The sequence below is a fragment of the Drosophila mojavensis genome, unplaced genomic scaffold (assembly GCF_018153725.1).
Source record: "Drosophila mojavensis isolate 15081-1352.22 unplaced genomic scaffold, ASM1815372v1 contig_136, whole genome shotgun sequence".
NCBI lineage: Eukaryota > Metazoa > Arthropoda > Insecta > Diptera > Drosophilidae > Drosophila > Drosophila mojavensis.
In genome coordinates this window covers 20,102,183-20,122,880 of record NW_025318667.1, presented here as the reverse complement: position 1 = coordinate 20,122,880, position 20,698 = coordinate 20,102,183, and the positions used below count along the sequence as shown (strand labels likewise).

Below are 20,698 nucleotides of genomic sequence, written 5' to 3'. Positions count from 1 at the left end.
ACAACAACAACAACAACAACTGTCAACGGCCGCATCCAGAGTCACAGCCGGAGTCTGAGTCAGCGAAGAAAAACATCAAATAGAAAAGACACACGCAAACGCACACACTCACACACACACTACACATTCACATACACCAACACACACACACACATACAAGCAGAGGCAGCAATTAAATTGAAATGCAGTTGGGCTGTTGTTTAATGTAATTTTTTAAATTGTTACGCACACAAACACATATACAACCGCACATCTAGACACACACACACACACATATATATATATATATATATAGAGAGAGAAGCAAAACGAAAGCAAGTAAAAGATAGAGGAGAAGAAGGCACAAACCAAACAGAACGGGAAAATGACAAGCAGACAAAGATGAAAAAACTGCGATTACACATAATTGCGATTCGGTGAGCAGGCGCATTCAATCAACCAACCAAGCAACCAACCAACCCACTAACGAAGCAATCGGAAAAAAGGTGCACCTTTAATACGCTACAAATTAGAGGAAAACAAAACAAAAATTAATAGATAAACAAAAACAACGTAACAACAAAAAGAAGAGCATAACCAAGAAAAAAAAAAAATAAATAAATAAAATAATAATAATAATAATAATAAATAATAATAATAAATGAAAAAATAATAAGAAGCAAAATATTCAACACAAAAATATATGCGAAATATTTTATAAAGATTTTTTGCCAATTTTTTTTTACTGTTTGCCCGCAAAACGGCGAACGTCAAGTGTTCAAGTAGTTAAGTGTGCTGTAAAACCAAGTCTCACAAAATCTCTGAGAGGCGAAAATGAAATAGAGAAACCGACAAACGCTGCCAAAAGAAAAACAAAGAAAATGAATGCAAAATGAAAGCAAAAATTAATTGAAAAATGCAAATACAAAAAAAATGAAAATGAAAATTATTTAAGAGTCACAACAACAAAAAGTCGCATGGGTAAGTTGTATATATATTATACACATATCTAGATATAACTAATTACACACACACACATACATACAGGCACTCGCATGCCGTTACACGCACGAGCATGTGTGTGTACATACAAACATGCTGTGCTTTCTTTCGGTTGTCCGGGTCAACAAACAAATGGGCAAAAAGCGTTGCGTGCTTTCAGGCGCCACCCGCTCGCGCTGCGAATGCATTCACACACACACACTAGCAAATATGTATATGTGTGTGTGTGTGTGTATGTATATAGGAGCATATGCTAAAGTCAATCATTTGTTATCAATTTGAATCTATATGTACTTATGCAATACGCTCCTCTATAGCTCCCCTACACACACACACAAACACACACATATACACGCACACACACATTTAACTCTCGCACATCATTCACGTTTTCTGCGCATATTTCATCAAATATCAAATAGTCTGGCAACTTTTTCTAATGGCCAGACCATCAGTCTGGCAACTTTAGAGAGCATAGTAATTTCAAATAAAAATAAATACAAACAAATAAAAAACAACTACAGTTAGCTAGTTCGTAATGCAACTAACTGTATTTGTGGTTTTGTGTGTATAAAATTTAATTTCGCTTGGGTTTTGCGCTCAGTGTGGATCGTCTGTGGGAACTGTTGGGAGATATATGTGTGAACTAAATCGAGCTGACTAAGACTAACTAACGGCTAGGTAGGTTAGAGCTATTACGGAGTTTCGCAAGTGCTGTTATCAGATCTGTAGATTATGAGAAGATGCAAATATCAGATCTATGTGCTATGAGAAGTTTTATGATATTTGTAATTGAAGTTATTGGTTATGTATTCTATGATAATCATGCGGCACTCGTAGCTCTCTGCAATCAATTGAGATATAGAGCTAGCTCTATTTTTTTAGAGGTTTTATAGCTTAATATATATGTATATGCTTTAATTAGACTTTAATCGAAATATATATATAATGGTAAATGTTTTATATGTGAATCAGAGTTAAATTTAGAATATGTCAAGATTGGAATAAGCCAAATGTATATAAATTTATATTTATATAGACTTTGTCCGGGCATTTTGAGGAAAAGTAATATTTAAAAAAATATATATATAAAACGTGTGAGAATGACTTAAAAGTTTATGACCAAGTACTAGACTTAGTCTTAGTGACTAGAGATTAGTCTTGGATAATCTTAGAGGGAGTTGATCCAGCTACAGAGAGTTTCTCTCTCTCGCTCTCTCTCTCTCAATATATACATATATATATTTATATAGTTTGCATAAAATCTTACTATACATATACATATATGTATTTTATGCATATTTTTGTTTCCACACACACTCACACATACACATTAACTTCAACTCCTACATATTTATTTAGTAACTTCACCTTCTTCTTCTTGTTGTAGTTGTTGTTGTTCATTGTCTGATGGTATGCAAATATATGTGCATATTTATACATATGCTTCCTAATTATACTATATAAAATAACAGAAAGTATTGCCCCGACCATAGTTGTCGGTCTTTGGGCTTTGATGGGGTAGAAGGCAGCGGCAGTAGCAGCGGCAGCGGCGGAGGCAACGGCGGCAGCGAAGGCGTCAGCGGAGGCGGCGTCAGCTGCGCATGACTGACAATCGCGATTCGAAAATTGTTTTTCGCCCGTCGGGCCATTTGTCCGTCGTAGATTAGATTAGGGGATTTGGTCGGCTCTGTTGGCGGGGTCGTGCGGTTAGGGGTGCAGGCATTTTAGTTAATTGGATATTGGATGCAGCAGCTCCGGCCAGTGCTCAGTGCCCAGTGCCCAGCGCCCAGCAGCATCTACCGTTTTTGGGGCGGAGACGACATAACGTAACGTAACGTAACGTAACGTAACGGCATTAACATTTTCTTCGCCTGGCCAAGTTGCCAAGCTGCCAAGTTTTTGGGCGCGTTGTGTGCCAACGGCTGCCGTTGGGCTTGGGCTTGGGCTTGAGCTTGGGCATGCGTCGATATTGTGTCGCTGCTCGGCTATTTGATATGGCGCACATTTGGGCTACAGCTTCGCATTTGGGATGCTGTTTTTGGCCAAAGAGAGCAGAGACTGAGAGAGAGAGAGAGAGAGAGAGAGGCAGTAAAAGAGAGCGAGCGCTGACATTTGCTCTATGCGTGGGTTGTCAGCTGCCTGCTGACTGCCAGTTTTCTAACTTTGGGCTCAGCTCTGCGTGTGTGTGTGTGTGTGTGTGTGTGTGAGAGAGTGCCCTGTATATATATGTTTGTGTATGTTAGTCTTATGGCAATCGGCAAAATGCCAAAGCGGCTGTCGGCGGCGCCTGACGAACGTCCGGACCGCCTCCTGGCAGCAGCAGCAGCAGCTGCTGGCCTGCAGGGCACGGGGCGTCGGATTCCACAGGGCAACGTCTGCAAAATCTAAGAGAGCGAGAGCAAGTGAGAGAGAGAGAGAAATAATGAGAGCGAGAGATTTATTATGTGCTCCACGTAGTGAACTGCCCAGACGATTCTTGAGCCCAGGTCGTGTGTTTTGTTTAGATTTTTCTTCTTTTTTTTATTCATTCTTCTCTTCTCATATTTCGGTAAATTTAGGTTTATTATGTCCACTCGACGGGCATGAGGGGAAGCTTGCGCCATGGGGCACTTTAAAAGCATGGCTTAAGTTCTTTGAAAGCCCCAAGTATTTCAATACTCCATTGTGCCAGGCTGAATTCCAATTCGATTGCGTTTAAATTTCCTCTGGTCCGCATATCCCATTAAAATGTGCACGCTGCTATGGGGAGGGCTGGCGTCACATTTCTGACCAGGCCAACAAAATGACCAAATACCAATTGGACCAAGGTTAAATGCTGAAACCTTATTGCTACGGCTTATGTACATACCACATACAGCCCAACATACACACACACACACACACACACACACACCCAGGCAGCATCACCCAAAATATGAGCCATAGTCAAGTTTTAAAATCCGATGTTGGCATGGAGACAAATGCACAGTCGCACAAGAGGCATGCTCTCCATCAGCCCCACTAGTGCGCTGCTCTTAGTTGAAATTTTTGCGGTTTATTGAGCGCTGGGCCTATGCAAAGCAAAAGATAGATTCCCCTCAAAAAAAAAAAAAAAAAACCAACATGGGAAAAAAGGAAACAAAAAAAGAACTAACAACAATGACCACTGCAGCACAGTGCCGCTGGCAGCAAATGCTGTGTGATTATGCAGCCGCATGATTGAAGCTGTGGCAAGTTGTTGTTGCTGCCGCCCCTTGTCACCCCTCCCTCCCCCCTCACACACACACCCCGTCAGGCACAGCCCGATTTGCCCCAATGCCATTGCGGTTGTCATTAACAGGGTGGCCATGCGGATTATCTGTGTGGCCGGGGCTCTGGCCGCAGCAGCGCCGCAATCAAATATTTTCAAAGCGAGCCCTTGCCTCAGCCAGCAATTTTTCAATTGTTGTGTATGTGTGTGTGTGTGGACTGTTGTGTGGAACGCAGTACCTTTTGCATTCTTGCCTCGTGGCATGTTAGCCAAATAGGCTCAAAGACCAACAGCCACGTCCATGCAGATATGAAATCACACAGAAATACTTTTCTGCAGCTGACTTTTCACTTGGAGAGTGGTATATAAAGTTGGAATTAATATTTGTATAAACAAATAAAAACATTGCCGAAAAAAGAGAAGAAGTTGCCTTGAGTTATTGCTGCTCTTCTAGGCGTATAAACTATGAACTTTTCGGAACTTTCATGCCATAAAATCAAATTCAGTTTTGCTCTTACTTTAGGCAACAAGAAATATGAGTTTTAATCCAAAGTTTTGGCTAAGTTTTCATGCAGTTCTTGACAGTTGAGATTCTGCAGAGATTGATATCATTTATGATGAATTAAAAAACTTATGTGAAATTAAATTATATTATATACATATAATGAAATAATGAATCGCCTGTGCCTAAATAATTTTAAAATATTATCATAAATAAATCAAAAATAAAATTTGATAAGTAAATTTAAATAATAATGAACTTAATAATAAATGTGAATATAATAATAATGAGAATAATAATGAATTTAATAATAAATAAGAAATTTAATAAATTAAAAATATAACTTAAAAGGAATAACAAAATTAATTTTATAAAAAATAAAAATATAGATCGAAAAAAATACAAATCGAGCTTAGAATAAATGTAACACTAAATAAATAAAAATAAAATAATTAAAATTAAAATATAGTTTCAAATAAATGAAAATAAATGATTTATAATTATACTTCCATCATTATTATTGCCTATTATATAAATAAATATGGTTATTGAATTAAATGAAGGGTTTTAATTGTGCAGAACCCTGAACCCATTTAAGGCGTGACAGACACCAAGTCGATGACATCTCCAAAATTTGTAGAGTAGTTTTTAAATTCATGTGCATTTGTTAGAACTTTGATTTCTGATATAATTATTATATGAATTATAAAATTTAATGAATGTTGTCTGTTTGTTAACGGACTCTCATTAAAACTTAATATGTTATTAAAATACACAAGCTCGGCTAACTAATTAGAATTGGCTCTTTGTTTTAGCAGTCGTGATAGCAGGGGTTGTAGTAGTAATACTAGTTCGCATACATACTAACATTATGTGTTGTAAATTACTATATTGTAATGTAAAAAAGAAGGAAAGTGAACAGTTGACAAAAGTTGTTTAATAACTTTGTTGTGCCAGCCAGCTAATTGTTGTGAGTAGTTAGTTGTTAATGGCGGCTAGGGGCTATTGAGACTAAAAGTTATGCTCTAAAGTAAAAGTTGGACAATTGTTTTAATTACTTATTTGATGTCAAAGTGAATGCAAGAAAAACAAAATAAGCTACTGCAAATAAAGAAGGGAACAAAATCTGAAATAAGATACTTATCGTAAAACAATAAAGTGTCTGAAATGGGGGAGCACAAAGAGCATAATAAATACAATTAGAAAGGTAGCAAAAGATATATATCTATATAAAAGGACAGATGGCAGAGTGGCTCCACCGTTTGCGAACGAGTCGTGAAAAGTTCACAACAAACTAATTTGAAACAAATCGGGTAAAAGGATTTTTTCATCACGTTGAACAGCTAATTGCTGTAGAAGGTATATAGAAGTGCGGCGGGGTGCTTCATTTTCAAGAAAAAGATGAAAATATACCAAATGAATTAGAAAATAGAATTAGAAATTTGTAATAAATGTATATACATATATGTATAATTCCATTATAAACTACTGCTACTACAGTACAAAGTGAAATAAAATATTTTAAAAATAATTTAATTTAATTTGAAAAAATTTATATACTTATTAATAAATACGAATAATTAATTTATAATAAGAATAATTAAAAAAAATTGCAAAATAATATAATATATAATAAAATTGAAAATTAATTAAAATTTTATATAACTAAAACGAATATTTTTCATTTCAAATTTTTAAATATAAATACAGTTTTTAATAATTGTAATAATTTAATTTTGAATACATAATTCTGTTAGTAAACATTTTTATTGTATATATAATTTTATAAATATTATACGTATATATTTCAATTGATTAAATATATTTCAATATGATTTTTGTAATAAATTGTAATTTTTTATGAATTGCATAAAAGAATAAATATAATTTATTTATTTTTAATAAAATATAAAATATAATTTTTAATACATCTTAATTTTATTTTATTTTTTAAATCATATATATAATTTTAAAAATATTATATGTATTGAATTCAAATGCCTAGATATTTAAAGATAATATTTATAATATTTTCTTTTGTGATTTGAATATTTTTTTATTTAATAAAATTTATTTAATTTCAATTATTTCAATTCACAAATATCATTATTATTATTTTATTTTATAATTCTCACCTACCATTTTAACAATATTATTTTATGTATGTATTAAGTTTAATTGATTAAATACATATCAAAATATTATTAATATTAAATTGTGTGTGTGTGTGTTTTTTTTTGTGAATTTAATAAAATTAAATTCAATTCATAAAAAAGTTTAAAAATTCGTGAAAAATTCAATCTGCCGCCTTTGATTATTGTATGTATTATGTGAAATATATTTATTATATTCTATATATGTATATATTATATTATAAAACACGTAATGTTAGATAGAGTTAGGTTAGTCGGGTCTACTATTTCAATATTAATTTCATTACTTTTAGTTTACTTATTAAGTCTAGCATCTGAAAATTACAATTTAGTACCTTAACAACACATGAATGGTTAATTTATGTAGAGCCAAATTCCTTTATGCAGTATAAGGAAATTAATTGAAGGTATACTTACTGACGTCAAATAATCTTGGCAAAACACCACCTCAAAGGTCAGGCAGGGAGTAGACCTGTAGGCTGCGTTGTCTCAGCTATATGTGCTTTATATATGTCTTCCAATCTGCCCCTTCAACTGTGTGCAAATTGAGATCCTTACGGAGGAATGTTTGTTTGTTGTCTGTCGAAATATTCGATTCAGCAATATCTGTATGCGTTTGTGATTGGATTTCACAGCATTCCCCCGATATCTGCACCCCCAAGGCACATATTAGCGGCAGTTGCGGTAGTTGGTGAGTTGTATGGGGGTTTTGCTAGTAAATGACCAAATGGAATGAAAAATAAAATAAACAAATTTAAAATGTAAATTAAATAATAAATAAAACCAGCAAAAAATGCACAGCAAGAAAAATAAATAAATATATAAAAAAAAAGTCGTGTAAAAGGATTTATTTGAGCAGGTAATGGCCGGCTTTTTATAGAAGGGCAGGCAACTGCATTGCCAAGAAGACAAAGATGCTCATTGCATTTAACATTGAGAATATCGAAAATGTACCCACTAATTGACTTATGGCGATAAATCCAATTATAAACGACGACGACGGCGACGACGGCGACGACGACGACGACGACGACAGCAACATCCGCACCGCAGATGACGCTCGACAGTCAGGGACATTCGCTCACTCGCTCGCTCTCCCGCCCATTCGCCCATCCGCCCACCCGCCCACTCGCTCGCTCGCATCACAATTTGTTTACGTGTATCAGCGCACTGTGTGTGCACCCTTGACTGACTAGCCTGGCCTGGCCTGGCCTGGTCCGGCCCGGCACGGCCCGGTCTGGTCTATCCATCCATCCGTTCGCATGGGGGTCGCGCCGCAATTAATTATTTAAGCTTTTCATTGCATTTGCTATGATTTAACTATGGCCCCTCTACGGCTGCCCTTGGCTAATTAGGCGCCTAACAGTGGATGTCAATCACAAGATTACTTTTTGTTTTATTTTTATTTTGGTTTTGGTTTTGATTTTGATTTTGTTATTTTGTTTTTTGCTCAATCATTAATTACAACTTGCTCATTAATAATTGAGTTAATGATTTGAGCCTTTTCAAAGATTTACAGTCAAGGTTTGATTGGAATCATTAAAAACGGAATTCGAGCAGGTGCAAAAAGGGCACCGAGGCACCTGGGCTAATTAAAATCGGAGATACAATTTTGCGACCAGATTTGCGGTCGATATTCACATTAGTCAAATTGTCAATTATGTCATTAGCTTCCCGCTTAATGCCCACTGTACGGAAGCTGCGCTCGCATCAGCTCGAGTCACTTTGAAGAGCATCAGCAGTTGCTGCTCGGCTGCTGCCGATCGCTTAGTCGTGGACCAGTGATCGGCCAAGCGCGTTTAGCCGGGATAATACCACACAGATTACGGGCAGCTAACTGTATCTATATATAGTATATATGCATATATGTATATGCACTTAGACGCAAATTTCACAGATTTTTGCTCTAGTTTATGCGTTGTTTAATGTAAGTATGTCAGGTTTAGACTCATGAAGTTCAAGTTTGTGAACTGCAAATTGTCATTGAATATCTAAAGAGCATGAATCTTTAATAGAACGATGCTCATGACTTCTATATATATATTTAAATAGCATTTTCTAAGAAATATAATAAATTTGACTTGAATTAACCTCTATATATATATTCTATATCTTTGCAGATCAGCTCCGTATGCTAGCAAATATCTATTGATATTGGCATATTCCAGATGCCCAGTCGCTGGCTAAGCGAACAGTTTCAACATTTATTGTGATTGTGAAAGCCGTTGAAAGAAATCGAGTTGTTTTTTTTCTGCAATTTTTTTGGTGGATTTTTTTTTCAAAGAACGAAAGAGAAAGAGTGTTTCTCAGAGAGAAAGAGAGAGAGATATATATAAAAACTCATACTCAAGAAATAAGTGAATGTTAAATAAGTGCTAGAACTAAGTGTGAGTGCATGTGAAGAAGAGGAAGAGTAACGGAAAAGGGGTCGTCGGGAAGCTGGCCAGCTAGTGCAGCACTGTGCAGGGCGCGAAATGATGCCGCAATATCGACTTGACCTGCACACTGACGTCAGCCGAGCAACACCCAGCCACGCCTGCCCACCACTGCCATACAACACAACCTCTGCCTCAGCCACAGCCATAGCCACAGCCACAGCCTCAGCGTCAGCCGCAGCAACTGCAACAGCAACAGCAACAGCAAAAGCAACTGAAACAGAAACAGCAACAGCAATAGCAATAACAGTCCCAGCCTTAGCTTCTGCCACGTACAACTGCGGAAGATCGAGTTAAGCAAAGAATAAAACAAGAAAAATAAATAAATAAAATATATAAAAATAATAATAATAATAATAATAATATTAAAAGCAAAATACGGAAGGAAGACTCACACACACTACATACATACATCATTCGATAGAGAGAGCGATATAAAGAGAGAGAGAGAGAGAGAGCGAGCGAGAGCATTAGAGTCAAACAATTAGAAATTAATTTCAACAGAGCTTGAAAGCAATTGCGACAATCGTATGTGAGTGAGAGATTACACGGGTGTATCAAGCAAATATATAGCCTACCGGAAACACTTCGATTCACGAAAAGCCAGTCCAGCTACAGCTAAGCTACCTGCGCTCAACCAGAGCGCCAAGGCCAACGACCACGTCAGTGCAACCGCCGTCATGTGGATAACACTCACTTATTTGGTCGTCATCGTAGCCCAGCTTTGTGCCTTGGTCCACGCCGCTGGTGGTAAGTACACATCACTTAACTATATACGATATATACTCACGTATACATATGTAGTCTAACTGAAAAGCTTGAAAGTAAAGCTCCTTATCTGTCGACTATATATGATAAGTATATCCATAGTCTGACTATAAACCTTTAAAGCTCATAGTCAGTCGACTATATATGATATAGCTATATATATTCGACTTACTGAAAATCATTAAAGTTCATTATCTGTCGACTATATAAGATATATTCATTGATTCATTTTAACTAAAAATCTTTAAATTAAAGTTCAGTCGACTATACATATATGATATATATTAATAGTCTAAATAAAAACAAAACAAAAAAGGTCATCATTTCTGGAGGTATTTAAATTAAATATAAACTATAAACTAATAGTTTATATAACCTATATACTAATAAAAAAAATGTTTCAAAGTATTCCAAATGAAATGTGGCTAAAAATTGTTAGCCAAAGTTAAGCAGGCCCATAAAAAGTTTAAAATATGTTTTTGTAGGTGGCTTTTATTTCTTAACTTTATTTCACTTTAATCTCATCCGCACGTCTAATCTTTTCAAATATAAATTCAGCTCTGCTGATCTTTTCCCTTTTGCCTCGTCCATCGATATGTTTAACTATCGATAGATGTGTATTTATCGATGGTTAACCATAGTGCTGCTCCTTCAAATCTTATAGTGGCCTGCTACAGTTTATTAAATATTCCATACTACATTTCTATTAATAATACTATATGTCTTAGGGTTATCCAAGGATCAGAGAGATATAATAATAGCAGAGATAAGTTTAAACTATTTAGCTCAACTCTCATATACGAAAATTATGTACTAATTAAATAAAAATATGTATAAAGATATGTTTACAATCAAATAACAATTTCCCTATAATATTTCAAATGTAATATGCCTTAAAGTTGATAGCAAAGTTTAAACAGTGTTTGCTTGATTCACTCACAATTAGAAATTATCAGCTCAACTCTTAAAAAACTCTTAAAACCTTTTTGAGTTGACCAAATGTTTAAAATATATAAAAAAGTAGCAACATTATATAGTAGATCTATTTATTGTCGAAGACGTGGAATCTTTTGAGGATATCTAGAAGCCATAAGGCTAATATATATATATTCGCGGGCATCTAGTCAAGTTATATATTTATCGGACCTTCTTTTCATATCAAATATAATTTGACATATTTCAGAGTCTGGTATTACACACTTGTTTAATTAGTTTAAATGTTAAGAAAAATTGATTATTTTATGCTTTTATAGAGGAGCAGTATTTACCCCATCCTTTGGGGATTTTTTTTGTTATTTATCCTCTTGCTGTTGAAGTGAGTCTTGTATATTTTTCCCCAACTGTCCCAACAGCATTTAAATCAAATGCATTCTGCAACAAACAAATCTTCTTTAGACCAAACTTAATATGCAGTTACATATAAAATGATCTCTGAGAGTAGAAAAAAAAAAAAAAATATATATATATATTTTATTCATATACATATGTAAAACAAGGCAACGTTGATTGCTTTGAAGCAACGGCAAAGCAAGCAAGGCAAGAGATTTTGAAGTCACTGTTAAAGAGAAATCTAACTTTGAGAAACTTCAAAATGTTGAATAAACAAATGACAAAAGAAGACTTACAAATGTTTTATGTTATTTATTTGCTTTAGCTTTACTGAACTTTTCGTTGTTCAACTGGCTGTTATTTTAATTTCTTGCATGAAACATTTCTGCAATTGCAAAAGTATAAATTTTCCACTAAAAATAAAATGAAGCATTGCTTAAATTTCTATAATAATGGATGGATAATTTTATGGTATTTTTAATATGAATAATTTATATTATTCTTTAGAAATTTCCTAAATTATTTAGAAAATGTCACAAAATGCTCAACATATTATATGTTGTATTTCATTAAGACAATCCTCAATGCTCCCAATGAGCTGCATATTCAGCGAGCCCTAAATGCATATTAAGTACATCTATCGCCTTCTATGTGGATTAAAAATCATTAGCTTTAATAAGTAAGCCAAGTGTCTTTGCTTTTCCTATTACATTAATTCGCTCGAATGAGCTTTGAAACTTTGCAATTTAAAACCGAGACGCAAGCGTCGTTTCGTTTATTAAATATTCTATGCTTTATAATGTAGCTCAACTAGGTACTTGTAGCAAAAATCTTAAATATATAAGTATATACTAAATATATATATACTCAATCCATATACATATATAAAATTTAGCTGTTATATTGCATTTTTGTTGTTGTATGGAATCTCATAAAATGTAGTTTACTGTAAATGAAATTGTTTCGTAATTTGTTAGTTAACCAGGCACAAAAATGCTTTGAAAGTAACTCCGGCAGAGAAATTTATAAAATATTTACTGTCAGAGCTTACGCTGAAAATTAGATTTTGCGAGACATTGAAACAGGACACTGCGCCCCATGCAGGCAAATGATAAAGAACGTTGCTGCCTGTCAGGCACACGGCTCTATTAAAGGCAGTTTTAAAGTATCTTTTCTTTTTTTTTTTTTTGCGCCCTTTTTTTGGATTTTGCTTTTGTGTGTGTGTGTGTGGTTTTTTCTGTATGTGTGACGCTCAACCCTTGGGGAATTTTTTTTTTTACAACACATGTCACGCTTTCATCTAGTTGCTGGCGTGATTTACTTTTGATTGATGCTCATTTTGTGGGATTTGGTCCCAACTATGTGACTGGGCGAGTGGGGCATACCCCACTTGGCGTGCAACAATGCAGAGCGGCAGCCCCAATATAAACACATTGTGCAAATATAACGCAAGTTTTTCTTATTTTTCTTGTTGTTGTTGTTGGTTTTCTCTCTTTTTTTTGCGTTGCCAGCAGAAATTTTCAGCATTGACAGCAGTCAATACTGATGAGGGCTTTAAGCGCGCATCGATGAGCAAATAATAGTGTATGCCTTAGGGCATATATTTGCTGCCTTTTCTATTTGATTTTTTCTTCTTTTTTTGGCCAGCAGGCGGGCGTAGCATTGCTTAATTTACCACATCAATTAACTGTGGCCAAGAAGAAGAAGAAGAGAAAAAAAAAATGGAAAATAAACTTGTTTAAGTTTGAAAAAGTTGCCAATGTGCACTGCTATGCCCAGGCTGGGGCTGTGGCTTTGCCTCTTTCCGTTTCTCTATTTGCCTATATTTTTTTTTTTCTTTCTGCTATTGAAATGTTCGGACTGAAATGGATGGGAACGTGCTTTTGCATTTATGACTCTGTCATCGTTCTTTGATGTCCTTTTAGGCTCCAGCCACACACGAAGTAATTGTCCTCAGCTCACAAAGTGGTTTTGTGCCTGTGGCTAGAAAATTGAAAACAATTATTTATGCACTCACATATCCTGGAAGGTATTCCAATCATCTAAGCCAGTTGCACGTTAGTTATTCAAAGTGAAAATATGAGATATTTCTATAACTTTTAGCATTGACAGTATAAATGCAAAAAGTGGATCTATTCAGTTTTGTGGAGCTGTTAAGTCGTGTGATAATCGATACTAAAAACGTCAAGTTCAGCGTTGAAACTATCGATAGAATAACGATTGCTTCAAAGCTTGACTGAACAGCTCTACAAAACTGAAATTGCATTTGTTAGAAATATTAAGCCCTACGTATGTTTGTTTCGTAATGCTTATAATAGAGCTTTTGGATCCCGAGCAATTTCTAAGCTGAGCAATTTTCATGCCTGTTATGTTAAAGATGAGAAAACTAAATTTTTATGTATAGATTGAACTGTAGGAAATACAAGCAATACGATCTATAATACTAAATTTTACTAATAATACCTTCCAATAGAAAAGCGAATCATTTGTAATACTAGCGTTATTTATAGCTGACAAGACGACATATCGAACTAAATCCATCAACTTATCGCAAATGGTGATCTATATCGGTACCATTGATGGAGTTATCGGTGGCTTTATCAGCTCTAGTTTGCCATTGGCATAAAATTAAAGCTGGAAAACGACCTCATCAAGTGCACAAATAATATTCATCGCCGCTTCACTTAGCTCCATTTAGCAGGGTATTCTGCTGTCCGTTCACGTCAGTTAATCGAATGGCAAACATGTTTGCATTTTCATTTCTCGTTTTACCTTTGCTCTGGCTATTTGTGGTTTCTGTTTGTGAATGTAACTGAGTTCTTTAAACTATGCCACGATTCAGATATGCCAATACTTGCCCCTTGGCTGCAAAAATAATTAACTTGTCCGAGGCACTTGTTGATTGTGGGTTTTCTGTTATGTACGCTACTGCAACTGATTGGCTTAGTCAAAGAGACGACAGAAGGGAGAGAGACAGAGAGAAAGAGCGAGGGAGAGGAAGCAAGGAAAAGGATGAAGCAATATAGAGTCGAATTTAATCAAGCTATCGAAATACCTTTTTGCATTATTGACATATTGAACATTTCTAACTTTGATATTGACTGGAAGTTGGAGAGCTGGAAAAAGACTTCATCAAGTGCATGCCAGCATGTGCCATATATGTATATGTGTGTATGTGTGTGTGTGTGTATGTACGTACGTCTGCACGCACGCATGCCCCATGCATGCATGCATGCAAGCCCGCATGCACGCACAAATTCACTTTATTGGCTTTTATGCGATGCGAAATAAATGCTCTCGTGGCATCTATGGCAATTTCTGATTATTATGCCAATTTATGTACATATATATATATATAGCTCGATATTGTTCAAGTTTAGTCTTTTGGCAAACAATTTATCAATATTTGGTAATTCAATTAGCCAACGCCCGTTAAACACTTTATGTTTCCATTGTTGCTTCGATTATGCTCCTAATTAGTTGCCAATTATTGAGTTTGTGCAACTTAATATTAAAATGCACACACACACACAGAGATCCAGATGGAATGATGCAGCCACACCCACACACCCCACACTTACACTTAGTTAATTGTTCAATCAAAATTTCTATTGTGCCAAGTGCTAGATGTAGCGCTTTGCCGACAGACGTTGCTCGGGTTGAGCTTGAGCTCAAACTTCAGTTGGCCCTGGCAGCCACATAATATGGAAACTTTGTAAACAATTCCATGGTGTTTTGTTGTTGCCGTTAGTGTGGGCAAAACTTGAGCTGAGAAAACCAATTTGAATGTATCGAAATGCTTGTTATGCAACAACATCGATGCAATTCGATTTCTAATTAATTGAGAGTTTAATTTCGGAGATTGAAGGCGCTTCTAAGACGAATAATTGCAATTTGCCAGCAAGTGCTAAGCACGGGACGGGACGGGGCCGGACGGGGCGGGACGGGACATGGCCAGCGTATCGTTTTAGAATTCCTACGCTTTACCGTCGTATACGCAATTTGGCAAAGCGTTTGGATTCTGAAACAATATATGGTCAAAAGCATCAGCGGATGAGTTATTTGTAATAAATAGCAAGGCAAACTTGGTCTTGATTTGGGGTGGAACTAGGGCTTAGACTGGAGCTCACAGTAATGAAGTGGAACAATATATATATATATATATATATATATATATATATTTTAATGAGTTTAGTTTATAAACTCAACTGCCATCAACTTAAAAAAAAAGAGTTTCCTTTGCATACAGGCTTAGGAGATATTTGAAATAAATAGCAAAGCTAACTTTGACTTGTTTTGAGACTGAGGAAAAGTACAGTCGAGTCCCGATAATTCGAAATGGCAGGGGGGGTCAGCTTTTTCTTTCGATTTACACAGAAATTCAAGAAGGAATTTTTTTCAATGGGATAGAATTTTTCTTCGATCTATCGCAATTTTCGATTTAGCGGGGTACAAATTATAGAAACTCGACTATATTATTACTTTACATTCATGTATAATATATATATATACTGTTTCTTGACTAGTTAGATGCTTACAGTAATCATTGAATAAGGATAACTTAGCAGTTCTCTTGTTTAGTTCTAGATTTATCACTAGGTTTCCAGTAATAACAGCTTCAGTCAGGTGTTTACAGTCATCATTGAATAACTAAATTATATATATATATTTTTTTTTTACTTTACTGTCATAAATTTAAAGGACAGATTTAATTTGTATTATTTTAATTTTATATTAATTATTATAAAAATTACTTAAAAATTATTATATAAAAAAGTCAAAGCATAATAGTATGAAAATAAAAACTAATGTTTGCTTGAATTTGATAAACATTTTAAACTTTTACTCAGGCCATATGTTAAATATACAGTCGAGTCCCGATAGTTCGAAATGGCAGGGGTAGCAGTTTTTTCTTTCGACTTACACAGAATTTCAAAGTATCGAAAGTTATCGATAATACATTTTTTCAAGGGGGTAGAATCTTTTTTCGATTTATCACGATGTTCGATTTAGCGGGGTACGAATTATCGAGACTCGACTGTGGTAATGTAACAAATTTTACAATTGGCATATTGAATAGTAATATCAAATGATAATATAATTGGATAAGTAAATTCATAATAATAAAATACATATCCAATCCATATATACTTATATCAACTTCTCTCCCAATGGCGAAATTGAATGTTAGCCAAATATTTAAGCATAGTATATCTCTAAGCTAAAATACACATAAGTTTTCTTGTAAAACTCATCTATAAATAACATCAATCGTAATTCTAAATTGAAAATCAAAAATCTTTTTTGCAGAAGCTGATTACACACTCGATGATTCGTTTTGGAACGAAGAAAGTCCAGTTGGTAAGCACATCCCGTTATTGTAATAATATTTCGAATTGTAGCTCGCTTATCTGTGCTTGAGCTTCCAATTATTAATATACCCTTCTGTATGCCCAATGTGCGCTCAGGTGAAGTGGAACGCTTGCTCAAAGAGTATAGACAAAATCAGGAGCTTGTGCGTCGTATTGGAGGACATTATTATCAAATTATCTATCCGGTACAGCTGCGTCATCACGAAAAGATGGGAATCTCCACACGTGAAGTTAGCCCTCCAAAGGTACGCAAAGATTTGCATAAGCGTAATACTAGAAAAATCGAATCAAACACAATGGTATGTTCATATTTGGTCTCATTCATTCATCATATTTGTTTGCTCCATTGTTTTTTTCACAAACAGAAACACTCACACACACACCCACACTCACTCTCATACTCACAATAACCTCATTCTCCTACTCTCGTTAAGCTCGAACTTAACAAAAAAAAAAAAAAAAAAAAAAAAAAAAAAGTAAAACTGAGCAAAGGTTTCTCATTGAAACACCTTTGGAGGAGAACCTTGGCCACAGTCCAAGTTTGTTTGGTTATTTTGTTCTTCTTGCACACTGTCAAAACTTTATACACTAGACGGATGATGTTCAGAAACTGTAATTGAATATTATATAATCATATTTATCATTGCACTTATTGTGGTCGGTGTGCTGTGAGAACCAAATGTCGATTCATATGCGTTCAAGTATTATGTGTTTTTATATGTTTTTAGCCGGGCCAGCGACCACGCCCACACGACGACAGCGGCTTCAGCAGAGGCAGGACAAAGGTGTGTGCCAATGTGCAAAAAATTTAAATATTTACATAAATCTATATATACATATATATATAGTTGCACTGAAATCCAATCAGATGACTAATTGGAATTCATTTCGCATGCTCAAAAGAAAAATGTCAACTTCAGTTCGCATTAATGTTGAGTGCTTTGATTAAACGAGCACTTTTAGTGTCTTGCACAGATTTCTCTTAATAATGCGAATGTCAGAAGCTGAAAACGTAATTTATATTCCATTTCAGAAACATTTTCATCGCACCTCATTGCTGATCAAGGCATTTAATCACAAATTCCGATTGGATTTGGAATTGAACTCGTGAGTAGAAGACTCTATGACGACTCTTTCAGATCTTTCGCATTACATTTTTTCTGCTATCCTCTCTCTCCTTCTATCTCACACTCTCTTCTTATATAGTCAACTACTTTCACCCAACATACAGCAGAAGCACTATCACGTCAGTGGATATCAGGTTGATGGCAATCGACATGTAAGTAACCCAGAGCTCTATTGATTTCCAGTTTGTTTGGTTTTTGGGGACGAATCTAGTAGTCGTTTCCGGTAGTAGTATAAAAACTGAAGCGTTTCGTATATCAACACATAGAGAAAACACAAAATAAAAACCAAAAAAAAAAAAAAAAAAAAAAAATAATTAAAACTAAATGTAAAGCAAAATCCTTGAAAGAGGAAATTATAAATAAGACTAACCCGAAGAGCCAAGACAAGCACAATATGACAAGCATGGCTGAGGCACGTGTGAAGCGCGAGTTCAAGGAGGCGCTCAGTGGCGAAGAGTTCCGCCAGTGCCATATCAAAATGGAGCTGGTCAACGATAACTGGACAGAGCTGCGTGGCGAGATAGCCGGGCCGCGCGGCACGCCCTATGAGGGCGGAAGATTTGTGCTGGAAATCAAGGTGCCCGAGGGATATCCATTTAGTCCACCCGAGGTACGTTTCATCACACCCATCTGGCATCCGAATGTCTCGTCGGTAACTGGCGCCATACGCATGGACATTCTGAAGGATCACTGGGCCGCGGCCATGACGCTGAGGACCGTGCTGTTGTCGCTGCAGGGCATGCTCAGTGTTGCCGAGCCGGATGACTGGCAGGATTTTGTGGTTGCCTTGCAATTTAAGCAGCGTCAGGATATATTCCTGCTAACGGCCAAGCACTGGACCAGTGCGTATGCGGGTGGCACGCGTTCGTTTCCCGAATTGGATCTGAAGATTCAACGCCTCAATGATATGGGCATCGATGAGCATAAGGCGCGCGCTGTGCTCTCCAAAGAGAATTGGGACCTGGAGAGGGCAGCCGATTGTCTATTTTTATAGGTGCGCGCAGCACTGGGATTAGCAAAATCAACGACAAACACCATCAAATGCAAAATCATATAGTGATGAATCAACTCGATTATATGGTCCAACTCTATATAGTCTCAACAGCAATCGCACTAACAGCAACCATAACAACAACAATAACACCAACAACAACAGCAACAACAACAACTACAAAAATAACAGTTTAAATTTCAAAATTCAAGTCGAATATCATACAGCTGCCGCGGCGGGTCCCATTTACCAGAATGCAAAGTGTAATCGTTGGACCACGGTTCCTACAATCAATTTACCACGCCCAAATTTGTATAACGTAGTAGTTAACCGGATCTGAGAATTGCGAAATTTCTTTACCGTGTAATTTTGAAGCGTAGCGTCAACATTCGGAGCATCGCAGCCGTACCAGCTGTACGTATTTGTTTCGCATAGCCAAGAATTGGATCTATGTACCCCAGTGCCCCAGCATCGAATACTTGGCTATTCGAAACGAGTATGGACGTTGGATGGGTGAAATAGGTCCGTTTGTTCTGTTATTTTTGAGTGCATTGGTACATTGCAGTTGATTTAGTATAGGTATACGAATATCGTATGCAACAGATCCCCAGGGTTTGCGCATATGCCTTTCCTTTGTTTTGCTAAATATCAATATTACTTGCACTTTAATAATCATGAACATCAAATACAAAAACATTTTCAAAATATTAACCAGATTCTTTGTTTTCTATCGAGCTTTTTGAACAAGGGGTACGAAATACAGCGACTAACAATAGAACCCATCTCGGTTGAGCGCATAAAGCGAAATGATTGTGCTTTCGTATATTTTCGTAGGAGGAGCCGAGCAAATACGAAGTTCTCTGGGGTCGTAATGCTCAAAAAAAAGTGTGCAAAAGGCTTTACACTACTTGTCCGGTCTATGTGTTCTATGGTTAGTGTTAGTGGTCTATGTGATCTCTGGTTAGTGATACAATAGACGCCTGCAAAGCTGTAAAAACATCGTTAGTGGCTTCACGCGAAGGTTCTATTAATCGATACTATCGATCATGCTCTCGTGATCGTAAGCCTTCATTATTAAGTAAATAATAATACAAGTAAATATCATTCGCTTAGAATGAAATCAATCAACTTTTAATTAAATGACTTTATTTATATTCATAAAACTAATGAGGCACAGAAATGATTGTTCTTTATGTTAATATTGAAATTACACATCGGGCTCACGTGTAAGAGTTTGCAGCAATGAGAGGTGAGTCAGGAAGAAGAATATAAATTTACCTGGCAGTACAGTTACTTACAAACGTTGCGAGACGATATATGAATATCGCACAGAATCAATAGATCTATCGCAAAAATCAATTGCTCTAGCAGCTCTAACGGACGCTGTTAGATCGACTAGCATATTTGCTTAAAGAAAAATATACGAATATTCATTGTGCTACCTACAATGCTACCTACAAATGCGTCATAAATTCTATTTTCACTAAGGCTATTGTGGGGACAATGCAAACGTGAATAGTCTTAAGTATTATTATTTATAGTATCGTATTCTAAGCCGCATCGATTTATTTATGGAATTGTATTCGCTTGCAGGACATCGAGCATTGTTATTACCATGGCACAGTGAAGGATTATCCGGGCGCCAGCGCTGCCTTTCATACGTGCAACGGTGTCAGCGGCGTAATACACATCGGCAACGAGACCTTTGTCATTCATCCGTTCTACGGCGGCGATCTATCGGTAAGAGCTTAGCTTGACTGCCATTTGCAGCTACGTACATACATACGTCATATTTATGCAATTGCAAT

The 20,698-nt window shown here is 35.9% G+C and overlaps 2 protein-coding genes and 1 long non-coding RNA gene across 12 annotated transcripts in view; all 3 read left to right on the top strand.

Annotated features, from left to right (window-relative positions):
* The first annotated feature begins 918 nt into the window (after positions 1-918).
* LOC122757873 lies at positions 919-9,505 on the top strand. Its single transcript, XR_006358052.1, has 2 exons — positions 919-960; positions 8,989-9,505. It is a non-coding gene; the product is annotated as an uncharacterized LOC122757873 (long non-coding RNA).
* A 223-nt stretch (positions 9,506-9,728) lies between these two features.
* The window catches only part of LOC6584326 (disintegrin and metalloproteinase domain-containing protein 12), a 39,103-nt gene continuing 28,133 nt past the window's right edge, over positions 9,729-20,698 (top strand). For 4 of the 10 annotated variants that reach the window (XM_044006970.1, XM_044006968.1, XM_044006969.1 and 1 more), the window contains exons 1-7: positions 9,729-10,053; positions 16,711-16,761; positions 16,869-17,017; positions 17,501-17,557; positions 17,806-17,879; positions 17,979-18,051; positions 20,484-20,630. In XM_044006970.1, coding sequence (XP_043862905.1) covers positions 9,984-10,053; positions 16,711-16,761; positions 16,869-17,017; positions 17,501-17,557; positions 17,806-17,879; positions 17,979-18,051; positions 20,484-20,630 — 621 coding nt within the window. In that variant the 5' untranslated portion in view covers positions 9,729-9,983. Of the gene's footprint in view, positions 10,054-16,710; positions 16,762-16,868; positions 17,072-17,500; positions 17,558-17,805; positions 17,880-17,978; positions 18,052-20,483; positions 20,631-20,698 lie in introns of all 10 variants that reach the window. The other 6 variants (XM_044006971.1, XM_044006973.1, XM_044006975.1 and 3 more) reach the window with 3 other exon arrangements.
* Positions 18,102-19,601, top strand: LOC26528708 (ubiquitin-conjugating enzyme E2-22 kDa). Its single transcript, XM_015161718.3, has one exon. The coding sequence runs from the start codon at positions 18,294-18,296 to the stop codon at positions 18,891-18,893; it is 600 nt and encodes a 199-aa protein (XP_015017204.1). The 5' UTR covers positions 18,102-18,293; the 3' UTR covers positions 18,894-19,601.